Source organism: Carassius auratus, chromosome 41 (genome assembly GCF_003368295.1).
Source record: "Carassius auratus strain Wakin chromosome 41, ASM336829v1, whole genome shotgun sequence".
Classification (NCBI taxonomy): Eukaryota; Metazoa; Chordata; class Actinopteri; order Cypriniformes; family Cyprinidae; genus Carassius; species Carassius auratus.
In genome coordinates, this window is record NC_039283.1 from 3,612,216 (window position 1) to 3,624,493 (window position 12,278).

General features: G+C 39.9%; 1 protein-coding gene across 2 annotated transcripts in view; it reads left to right on the plus strand.

The window, feature by feature from the left end:
- The first annotated feature begins 291 nt into the window (after positions 1-291).
- LOC113059815 (LIM domain-containing protein 1-like) overlaps positions 292-12,278 on the plus strand; it is a 28,229-nt gene continuing 16,242 nt past the window's right edge. The window contains exons 1-3 of one of the 2 annotated variants that reach the window (XM_026228427.1): positions 292-624; positions 914-2,085; positions 9,986-10,087. In XM_026228427.1, the coding sequence (XP_026084212.1) occupies positions 1,029-2,085; positions 9,986-10,087 (1,159 nt within the window). In that variant the 5' untranslated portion in view covers positions 292-624; positions 914-1,028. Of the gene's footprint in view, positions 663-913; positions 2,086-9,985; positions 10,088-12,278 lie in introns of both variants that reach the window. The other variant, XM_026228426.1, reaches the window with a different exon arrangement.

Below are 12,278 nucleotides of genomic sequence, written 5' to 3' on the forward strand. Positions count from 1 at the left end.
AATCTTTATCCATTCTCTCATAACCTGAATGAATGAATAAATGATGAATCAGGCTCATTATTTTATTATAACACTGGTTTTGCTCGTCCCTGTGTTTTGCACAGCAGACAAAGTCGACTCCTCAAGTAACCACCTCAATGTAAACGTTAGATGTCAAATTGAGTATAATAGGCTATAAAACGAAGTGCTGGATTATTTCCATATGTCTCGTGGTGAGCAAATTCTCTTCAGACTACTTTAATCATGTGAAATTACAACACAGCCACACAGTCTTTACACGTCTCTCTCAAGTACAAGCTCTCTAAACCGCTTAAAACGTTCTCTGACCGCGAAAAGACTGATGTTGATTATTTAGACTGGGGATCCGTGAGGAGAAACTGCACGCGCACACTTTCCTCTCTCTGCGCGCGGCGCTCGTGAACTGCTCGGCGGGTCGCGCGCTCTTGCCAGGGTCTCGCGCTTCTTCATTCACGGAGCGGAGGCGGGAGTCGCTCGGTTTCTGACTGTCGGTGAGCAGAAGACAGGAGTCCACTGACGAGCAGATTAAACTCTCTCTCGTCCACTGTGGAGCAGACTTCGGTACATTTGAGAGTTTCACTCGAGTTTTATTGGAGTTTCATTCAGGTATACTGAGAGCTACTGTACCTCCGAAAGTTTTGAGAGTAAGTTAGCAAAGTCCCGCTCGCCTCCGTTTCTTATCAGTTAGCCGTGAGGTCGTTATATAGTAGCTTTCCCCCTCCTTTTTCGCTGTTTTCAGTTTTTGTAGTTTTACAGTTTTTTCTATTTTCGTCGAAATAGCTTTACCTTCACGCTTAGTTTTTTTAATATGGTGTGATGTTTGTCGTGTGAAAACTTCATCTCTTCACTTGCTTTTGCAGTTCTGAGTGATTGTATAAGTGGCTTTTTTCCACAGGTGAAAGAGTTTGAGCAGCTGTTCTCCATCAGTTTACCGCTGGAGATCCTCCTCTGACAGAAGACGTTTAAAAACTCACTTTCTGAGCCTTTCACTGCGCGTTATAGTCGTAGACATGGATAAATACGATGATCTGGGACTCGAGGCGAGTAAATTCATCGAGGACTTGAACATGTATGAAGCCTCGAAGGACGGCTTATTTCGCGTGAAGAGAGATGCGGGAAACAACCCGGATTTTGAAGAAACCAGGAAAGTTTTTGCCTCGAAAATGACCAAAATACACATGCAGAAGCAGCAAGAGGAGATGGCAAGAAACAGGATGAATGGAAGTCACTCGAAAGTGTCAGATAACACATTTTACACCAAAGACAGACCACCCATCAATAGTTGTAGACAGGGTGGTGAAGCAGCAGCCAAACCACCCATCATCTCTGGACCAGTGGCTGGGGCTCCTTACATATCTTATGAAGGACAAAAGCATAATTTTGCCAGCTTACCTGATGGATCCAGCAACAGGGTCTATGACATTAAGGAGACTGGGAATGTTGTTAACCCAATACCAGTGCCAGCCCGATCGGCACCCTCTGCCAGCCCCCCTGGCACATGGGCATCAAGAAGTGTTTACCCATCTCCGACGCCATCATCTCCTTTCTCCAACAGTTCCTCCTCTTCCAGCTCACCTGGAGCGGGTCAGAATTATTCTCCAGTGTCTCAGGGATACCCTCAAACAGGGAAGTCTCCCTCTCAGTCGCCCACAGGAACGTGCAGGGATGCATATCACCAGCCGCAACAGGCTAGCCCTGTTCAGCACTGCCAACGAGACTCTGACCATTGGTCTGCCAGTGGACCGACGCATCTAAACGGGGGAGCTCATAATATTGGCACCCCCTCCTCTACCCAGGTGACCCAACCTCCATTGTCTCATGGAGGGAAGCAAGGTGAGCCATCTCAACCCAAAAGCCCTGCACCCAGTAACCTGACAGTGCCCGCTTCTACCCCAGTTGAGTCGCCCCATGATGAGTCTTCCAGCCCTTCTCGGGCGCTCAAGCTGCCATGCCAGACCCTCCATGTACAGACGGATCAGGGGCCATCTGCGGCTGAAATTAAATTAGAAGCTCTAACTGAACGCCTGGAAAAGGAGATGGACGCCCAGCCAAAGGCTGAGTACTTTGGTGAGCACAACGTGATAACTGCCAGTGTTTTTCTATTTATCTCTTTCACATCTGCAGTAGTGTTTAGCAGCTTGCTGACTGAAAAACCCTCTGCTTGTTTCCACTTGAACTTCACTCCATATACATGTGTGTGTGTGTGTGTGTGTGTGTGTGTGTGTGTGTGTGTGTGTGTGTGGAGGGCAGGGAGAGCTTGCCACAATGAGCTGTATATCCATCTGTGTGTGAAAGAGCAATGTAGATTCCTGTTGGCGGTGCATTTCCAAGCTTTTTCCTTTACAGAAGCTATTCCTGGGCCTGCTTTCTTTCCCATCTGTTGTTAATTTATTTTATTTCATTACGTTTCAATTACCAAAGGCAGGCTTCACAGTTACCCCTTTTCTTTTTTTTTTTTGAGTTAGGCTTTGTATGTTCAAGTTGATTTCTCACACTAAGGAACGTTTCCTCCCTGTCGCACATTGCCCGCTGTGTATGAAACTACCCTAAACCAACATCGCCACCCCTATTTTCACTCGCTCTCTGGGCAGTGGGTCTGCAACACAGCTAATCTATATTTTTTCTCTTTTGTCTCCGAATAAGACCTAACAACTGTCTCTGGCGGACTGTTACAAAACCAAACATACATTTATTTTATCTTCTTCCACGCTCATCGTTGAATTTAGTTTCAATGTACATTGGTTACAAGTTTATTAACCTAAGAATAAAAGGATTTATGGTTAAAGTACAGGTATAAATTATGGAGCTCAAGGAAGATGGCATATTGAAAGAGGGGAGGTTCACCCATAAATTAATATTCTGTCATTTATTCAACATCATCTCTTTACAGTATGAGTTTCTTCTGTGGAATATTAAAGAAAATAGTTTGAGATATTTTGGAAGTCAATGGCATCAAAAGTTGGTGGGTTTCCAACATTCTTCAAAATATTTTCTGTGTTTCGCAGAAGAAAGTTAGTCCTAGAGGCTTGGAATGATGTAAAAGTGAGTAGATGCTGAGAGAATTCTGATTTTTGGATGAACAATCCCTTTACCATTATGCAAAAAGTGAATTTCACACAATGTTCTTATACAGTAGCTTTAAGCTGGTTAATTTTCACCGCATGTTTTCCAGAGTTTCTCCTATAATTTTTTTATAAGGTCCATAAAAAACTGTAACACCGTGGCGCCTACATAAACTACTAATATTATGGGTGGTCTCTGTGTGTGGGTCACCAAATACAAAAGGTCACATAAGAAGGAGCAAATGATCATTTGGAACCAATTAAATGATCCCTTGTTCCTAAACTAGTTCAGTATGCCAGCTTTAAAGTCTATCAGAAACAGCTGAGAAGCGTTGACATCTGATGTGCTCTTCACAGTTTCCTCTGTGTTCTTCAAAGTGCAGTCTCTGATGATGCACTGAGCAAAGTTTGACTGTTTTCCTAGTCTTTATGTTTATGCCTGTACAGTAGAAGCAAAGGGAATCCGTTTACTCCTAACTGAATGGATTATTGGTTTTACTGCCACACAGGTGAAGTGCGTTAAGATTTCAGTGCAGAGTAGTTCTCACATTTAAAGTGTGTGATGGGCTAGCAGTCCCTAGCTGCACTTGCTTTTTCCATTAAGCTCTGGTGAATCATTTTAGTCGTTGCTAAAGGAATTTCCTGCTGGAAAAGCAGAGCCATCATAGAGCATGTGAAGTATCTTTAGTACGGTATATATTACTGTGAGATTGCAGTATAGACACAAACATCAGCGTTCTTGTGACTGAGCCATATAGACACATAAATAGTTTCCTTTAAGCATGTCTCTGGACAGTCGTTGTTTACGTGGACTGTATAACATATTCACTATGGAAGAGTTGGTTATGATTGAACTAAATGATCCCGCAGAGCTAGAATTAAACACATGGAGTGAGTGCAGTGCAGCTCACATCCTCATGACCTTTGCCCTTTACTTTGGCTTGACAGCCACTCTCTCTGTCTGATTCATGCTAGAAAATAGATTGAGTGACAAATGCTTTCTTTGGCCAGGAATGGACTGAACAAATCAAGGATTTTTTTTTTAAACTGAGGACTGGATGAATAAAGTTCATTGCTTTTATCGTCAGCCCTGCACAATATAATTTTTTAAGAGCTCTCAAAGCCTCGGAAAGCATTAAATATCATTCAGGCATAAGTATCTTTTGGACGGTAGTTTAAAAAAAATAGATTTCTGAAGTCAATGGGAGTTATGGCCAATGGCCCCTTTTCAAAAACTGATGACGTGTTTCTACACGTATCTTTTATTTTTATGTTTTTTTTTTTAAATAAATGTAATCTACATACAGACTATAATTTGTGTTATATATTACCTGGACATAAAATTTCAGAAAACTAGTTAACTATTGTATGCATTCAAAAGAAAAGCCCAATCGAAGGCACTGAAGGGTGTTTTGTGTCCTGTTGATGCGTTCTGGATGCTGAGTTGGCAGTGAATGGGTTAATAAGCCATGCTGGTGTTTATAGCCTCCGTCTGACAGCTGCTACACCGCCGGGTTGTTGAGGAATGTCTGCGTTTTAGTTGCTAAACGAGGACAAAGACAATAATAAATTACAAGACACTTTAGAGAAGTCTAATGGCGGTTACGACTCTGCTGACAGCCGAATGGTTGGCGTCCCCCCCGTCTGGAGTGGGTTGTGCTGGGAGAGAGTTGGGATGAAGGGAGTCCTGCCTTGTGCACACAGACATACCAACAGCAGACATTCATGCTTTGTGCCCTGCGCTCTTGATGAAGGATTCCTTAATCTTCCTGTCGACTATGGCTTTATCTTAATTGTGATCTAGGATTCTTGGCTTCCTGTCCCTCAGCTCTCGAGTTCATGTCCTCTCTTGAATGGCTGTACGCTGAGTCCAAAATTAACTGTTTGGCCTCCATCTCAATGGTGGCTGAACTGAGAACGTGTACCTGCTGTCATTTCTTAAGCCCTATTTTGACTTTTTATTTATTCCTTTGACAGAGATCAAAGTCTTGTGGTAATTTAATTGGCGTATGAATCCACATCTCTGAGTTTAGAAGAAGGGATCGTCCCTTCTCTGTTGTGCTTTGCGGTAATGTGCAGGCATGTTAAATATGGTCACTTACTGTTGAAATTCTGGAAACGGTTTACAAAAATATTTCAGCACTGCTTCACTACAGTGAATGGTAACTGTAAAGATGAAAAGAAAAAATAAACACAGTCATCTTTTGTTCCTTTGAAATGGGCCATTATATTTACATACATTTAATTTATATAAATTAGGACTTGCTAAACTAATAATTTTACTAGTCAAACAAGTGACCTAATGTTCACCTTATGTAAATATGAGTTTGCATTAAATTATTTACATTTAATTTTCACATTTTAAAAATGGCATCCATCATTCTGAGAGAGACCATTGCACATCAGTGAAACTTCTTTTAATTTAAAGGGACTGTAAGTAGGAATTACTCCCATCTAGTGGTGAAATTGTATTTTGCATTCAAACTAATTTTGCTCTCCAGCGCCTCGCTTTTTCAAATGCGCGTTGCATCTACGGTAGGCGATATGTACCAAAAAGCTTTGACGGGATGTCTTCTAATAGCACTTCGTCGAGTTTTCCTTCAGGTGAACAGGTGTGTTATTTCAAACAAACTGCAACATGACAACTAACAAACGAATGTTACAGTATGAATTACTGACTGTGGAAAACATGAAATATTGTAATTAGTAGTTATGTCTAATTTATTCGTTATATTTTCTGAATTATGTGCATTGTTAGATGTCATCATCAAACACTGACTTACCTGTCGAGAAGTAAACAGGCCACTTCAGTGTCTCTTTTGAAATCTTTATCAAGCATTAGCTCTTTCCACCTAGAAAAAGCTTCCCCGACATTAACTCTTGTTTTCTGTAATCTACGGTCACGTTTCCTTTTACGTTCTATTTTTGACTGTTTTGGCGACGATGTTTTCTTCTCCTGTGGCGCGGCATATGTATGGTCCATAATAAGAATGCAATCCAGACTTTTAAACTTGCCGGTGCAGTTTCAAGCGCCTCTCACTGCTCTGCACCTGCGTTTCTGGCTCTGACCGAAAACGCGTTGTGGAAACACGTTGGCTTAGTACTTTTTGTCCCTCTCTGCTATTATAGTTTTGCAAGATGGCGGAACTACATGGAAGCCTCCGTCGACCTACCCGTCCCATGTATATAAAGATAATAAATTCTTCATTTACGAGGATTAGTTTAAACATTGGCATAGGTATTTGTACACCATTGAGGGCATATTTATGAATAAAAGTATTGATTTTAGATAATAAAATACCTAAAAAGTTACTTATTGTCCCTTTAATAAATTACCCGATAATTTAACTGTATTTTATATAATTGTTTTATTAAAGATATTATTTTTTCTTAATGTGATTTTGTTCGGTGTAGTTGTAACTATGTTTTATGTGTCTGTTTCTAATGAAGTATGGGACAACTGTTTTAACTATCTGCCAAAGCATATTTTTACTTGTTTGGCATTTGGCAAGTGTAAATTAAGGACCATTGCTGTATTAACATGAATCAATTGTTTTAACATGAATCAAAATAACACATGTTGGCTGATAAATAGCAAAAACAGATTTTTTATTTTTATTTTAGATGTATAGCTGTAAACAAATACCGCTGGTGCTGATGGGAATCCACTGACTGGTCATACATTGAACTCATTTTTGTCTTGTCCTTTCTTTAAAATTTAGTAAAAATCATAACTCTTTAGTAATTTTGTGTGTTTGACATTGTTTCTTTCTATATGTCTATAATTTTATTTAGTTTTGTCAGTACATCAGTTAAACTAAATTAAGGTTTTTTATTTTCAGTTTAACCTGCAGTTGGTAACTTTTGACGCTCTAGCAGTTAATAAACAGAACTGCTTGCGTCTTGCGGAAGAACATCGTAGCCGGTAGAGCCCGACCGATATGGATTTTTGGGGGCCGGTGCCGATATTAACTCGAAAAGAGCCGATTTATAAGCCGATATTTTGATTTTGAAAATAAACTGGATATTAGACCCATTTCCTATAAACTGCACTTACACAACATTCAATAGCAAAATATCTGCCTGTTCCATGTGTGTGGGCTGTATAAATCATTTTCCAGAAGGGATTTATGTTAAAGAAAGCCTTAGATTACAGTCTCAATGACTAAACAATTGCACATCAAAAGTATATATATTTTTTAATGATCAAAAAACAGTCTGATTTTAAACATTTAACATTTTTACTTTCTTCAAGTTAAAGCTGGTTTTAACAGTCTGTGTGTGTACTGTAAATAAATTATAATACGTATATGCAGAAGAAGTCCCACACTTTGCTGCTACAGCATTCACCTTTTTCAGGTATCTGTAGGCAGAAAGAGACGGAGAAAGAATAAGCATGCGTATTAATAATATCACCATGTATCATTACTCATGTCATCATTAGAATTATAATAATAATAAACAGGGATCTCCTACAAAGGCAAAAATGAGAAATATATATTTTTTTTATTTGTCAAGCAATAGGTATTACCTGCTTATATTTAACAATATTATTTCGACATTTTCCTGTTTTGTCTTTAAAGCTGCTTTGAAACAATTTGTAAAGAAAAAAAGCGCTTGTTCAGCTCACATTTATTTACATGTCCCCTCTGGTTTAATCATTTCTGACGCACCTACTGTAGTTACTGTAACTACACTATAGTTGCTCTCACAGACACATTCACAATGGACCCGTATATCTTCTCCTCTTCTCTTTGTGGAGTCTGAATCAAAACATTGTCATGCGCTGGCGAACGTAAAGTTAGCCTACCGTTACCGGAAGATTACGGAATCAATTCGAAGTTGAATGGTTAACGTTAGTGCCATGAACACACCGCTGTCAATTTTGAGAAGAACCACCTTCAAACAAGTTAATAGCAAGCATTTAAAGGGCCTGCTAAAAAGGAAGCTATATTAGCGTTAGAGTAACGTAACCAGCCTGAATTCACCAAATTGTTCTCTGGACCTGAGGGTAGCCTCTTCTTCCTTGTTTCTCTCTTAATTCTCATCAGCAGGACTAGCGCTATCGCTAGCTTCTTACAACGGGACAGATACATGTTTGCTGCTGACTGAAAGGAGGAACAACAGACTATGAAAGAGCTCCCGCTAAAAGTTTTTAAAACTCCGCCTACGCCATAGCGTAGTGCAGCACAAATCGCGTTGTATCTGAAGGGCAACGCTGAACCCAGCGGCAAGCACCGTGCATACCGCGTCCTGTGTGAAAGGCCCATTACGCGGTCATTATGTGGGAAACACACCGCAATAGAATAAGTTAAACGCTAACGTTATAGTTTGACCTCTTATTAACGTTCGCGCTCTCCACTGATAAACATGGTATTAGCTTTGTGGCTAATCTAATATAGCAATGCATTAGCGGCTGTAAATGATGTTAAAGAATATTTAGAAGTGATAATGATAGGACCGTTAGCTAGAACTACCACACCGTTTTTATATACAGTGTATGAACTAAATCTACAATCATTTCACATGATGAACGACAGACTCACCGTCAAAACAGTACATCTCCGTGGCTTGGCTGATCGCTTTCTTCTGTAGTGAATTCCTGGCGCTGATGTCAACTCTCTGGTGGGCAAACTATGCAACACTCATAACATGAGTGAAGCATGAGACTCTGTTTCTCATGTTTCATCGGCCGTTTTAAACGCCGATGCCGATTTAAATGCAATTAGCTCATATCGGCCGATAATATTGGCCGGCCGATATATCGGTCAGGCTCTAGTAGCCGGAACTACTTTTCTCTGTTTATGTCTATGAAGAATCACAAAGGTACTGGGTTACTCCGCCGCGGGACCCCCGAAGCAATCTAAAATAGTCAGAATATAAACTCTTATTATAGGTGCACCCTAGTGATTCAGGACAAGCTAAAAAACACGGTTTGGAAAATGGATTCATGGTGTACTCGCTTTTTATATACATTTTGGCAGGTTTGGACCAGGCTTTGCTGAGTGGGCAGAACTTGTTAGCATGATGTTTGCTGAATACCAGCTGAAACAGAGGCTCTTTTGTGTGAGGCCAGCGCTGGCTAAGAGCAGACCTCTGTCTGTTTAACACTGTTATCTAGCTCAGGCTTGCTTAAATGTTCTTCTTCTAGCGCATGCCACGTAGACCAGCCTGAACCGAATAAGATGGACAAAGAGCCTCTTGTGCTCTCAGCTCACTTTCCTCACAGACAGTCTTCTGATTTCACTCCAGCTCTTCAGCTATCTTAAGCTCATCTTAATCTAATGTTCTCTTAAGGTCATAAGGGTCTGCTTGTTTACTAATTAGCTCTCACATTACCATCTGTGTGTGTGTGAACTTTCAGAAGCATAGCATTACACTCTTGGTGGGGAGCAGCAAGCATGTAAGAAAAACAAATATTTTCAGTTCTTGTATGAAATTTAGAATAGATTTTCAATGCATTGCATCTCAATATGTTAAACCTTTATTATTCAACATACTATACTGTAAATTTTCAATTTAAATATTTAATACAAAATAATTGGAATTAACAAATGTCCTGTTTAGTTTGTGTTGACACATCAAGTCAGTGACTGTATACAGGAATTGTGCACAAGTAAAAATAAAGTGAACAAAGAAAAATTAGTAGTTAAAAATATTTGTAGTCTTACAAGCTCCATATTTAAAATTCAGTATACTTAAAGCCTTTGATTTTAACATTGCTAGCATTATTAGAGTTAATTAAATGTCCAGTTGTGGTTCGTGTCACGACACAGATGAGCTCTGCACTGATGCTCAGTCTCCTCTTCTTTAGCATTGCCTTCTCTGACACATGAAGTTCTTCTTTTTAATTCAAGTTGATAATGTGCAGTGTAGAATGAACTTGTGTTGTTGCTGGTCTGCAGGCAGCTGTGTGAAGTGCAGCGAGGCGGTGTATGGATGGAGTCAAGCGTGTCAGGCCATGGGCAGTGTGTACCACGACAGCTGCTTCACCTGCAGCGCTTGCAGTAAGTGTCTCATTCATACATCTCACACACGCTCCTCGTTTCACTTGTGTCTCTATGAGCCTTCTTCTTGGTTAATCACTGTGTTTACAGTGGGCTTGGTGAAATACTGAATGTTCTTGATAAATGAAAGAAGATTTGCTCACAGTTTACTTCAGAGTATGGCAGAAATGTTTTGAAAGGTCTTTGATTTGGTCTTTTCCTCTCACTATGGCTGCATTTAATTGATAAAATATTCAGTAAAAACAGTAATATTGTGAAATATTATTAACAGATTTCTATGTGAATCTCTGTTAAAGTGTAATTTGTTTCTGTGATGTGCAGCTGTATTTTCAGCATCATTCCTCCTGTCTTCAGTGTCACATGATCTTCAGAAATCATAATAATATACTGCTTTGCTGCTCAAGAAACATTTCTGATTATTATCAATGTTGAAAACAGTTGTGCTGCAGAATATTTTTGTGAAAACATTTCAAAAGATGTACTGTATTCTGTTCATACTTGGCAACAGTGTTTAAGTAATGGTTCCAAATCGTATCAGTTAAAGGGTTAGTTCACCCAATAATCAGAATGATGACATTAATAACTCACCCTCATGTCGTTCCAAACCTGTAAGACCTCTGTTTATCTTCAGAACACAGTTTAAGATATTTTAGATTTAGTCCGAGAGCTCTCAGTCCCTCCATTGAAGCTGTGTGTGTACTGTCCATGTACAGAGAGGTAAGAAAAACATCATCAAAGTAGTCCATGTGACATCAAAGGGTCAGTTAGAATTTGTTGAAGCATCGAAAATACATTTTGGTCCAAAAATAGCAAAAACTACGACTTTATTCAGCATTGTCTTCTCTTCCGTGTCTGTTGTGAGAGAGTTCACTGCAGTTTGTGATATCCGGTTCGTGAACAAATCATTCGATGTAACCGGATCTTCTTGAACCAGTTCACCAAATCGAACTGAATTGTTTAAAATGGTTCTCGTCTCCAATACACATTAATCCACAAATAACTTAAGCTGTTTTTAATGTGGCTGACACTCCCTCTGAGTTCAAACAAACCAATATCCCGGAGTAATTAATTTACTCAAACAGTACACTGACTGAACTGCTGTGAAGAGAGAACTGAAGATGAACACAGAGACAGATAATGAACAAAAGACTGACTCGTTCTCAAGTCAAGAACCGATTCTGTCAGACGCGTGTGATTAGAGAACCGAGGAGCTGATGATACTGCACATGTGTGATTCAGCGTGAAGCAGACCGACACACAGAGCATCTGAACCGAACTGATTCTTTTGGTGATTGATTCTGAACTGATTCTGTGCTAGTGTTATGAGCTGAAGGCTTGAATCAAGGGCAATCATCGCCAATGATTTCATTACGTAGAGCGCAAAAGAACCGGTGAACCATTTTCTTCAACCGGTTTATTGAATCGAACTGTCCGAAAGAACTACTGGTGATCCGAAAACCGATGCAACTGGTTCTTGACTAGTGAACGAGTCTAAAACGATTCAGTTTGATTTGGTGTACTGGTTCAAGAAGATCCGGTTACATCGAATGATTCATTCGCAAACCGGATATCACAAACTGCAGTTTTTTTTAATCCCACAACAGACATGAAAGAGAAGAAAATGCTGAATAAATTCGTAGTTTTTGCCATTTTTGGACCAAATTGTATTTTTCGATGCTTCAAAAAATCCTAACCGACCCTCTGATGTCCAGTGTTTGGAATAACGCCATTTAAAAGAACAGCGTTAGGTAACGGCGTTATTTGTTCAGTTACAGAGTAATCTAACTAATTACTTTTCCAGTCGTTACAACACCGTTAACATTACTGGATGTAAAATGCGGTGCGTTACTATGCATTGATTTATCCGAACGCACCCCTGGCTCACACAGCGAGTAAGGAGGTGGGTTAATGACGAGATAAGTGATTATGATTGGCTAAGGCAGAGTCATATATTTCATGGTAGCCAATCAGAGCCAGTGTTTTTACGCCAGCAGTGCCAAACACACACACACGCACGAACGCAACAGCTAAAGAGAGATTCGCAGCAGCAGCAGAAATGGCGAGTCAGGAGCAATCCGATGTAAAGTTGGCATTTTAAAGGTGGAGATATTAGCACTACTTCAAATTCATTGCGGTCAAAGGCAAGAACGTGCATGTAATGTGTGAAACGCATCTACAAAGCTAGTGGCCA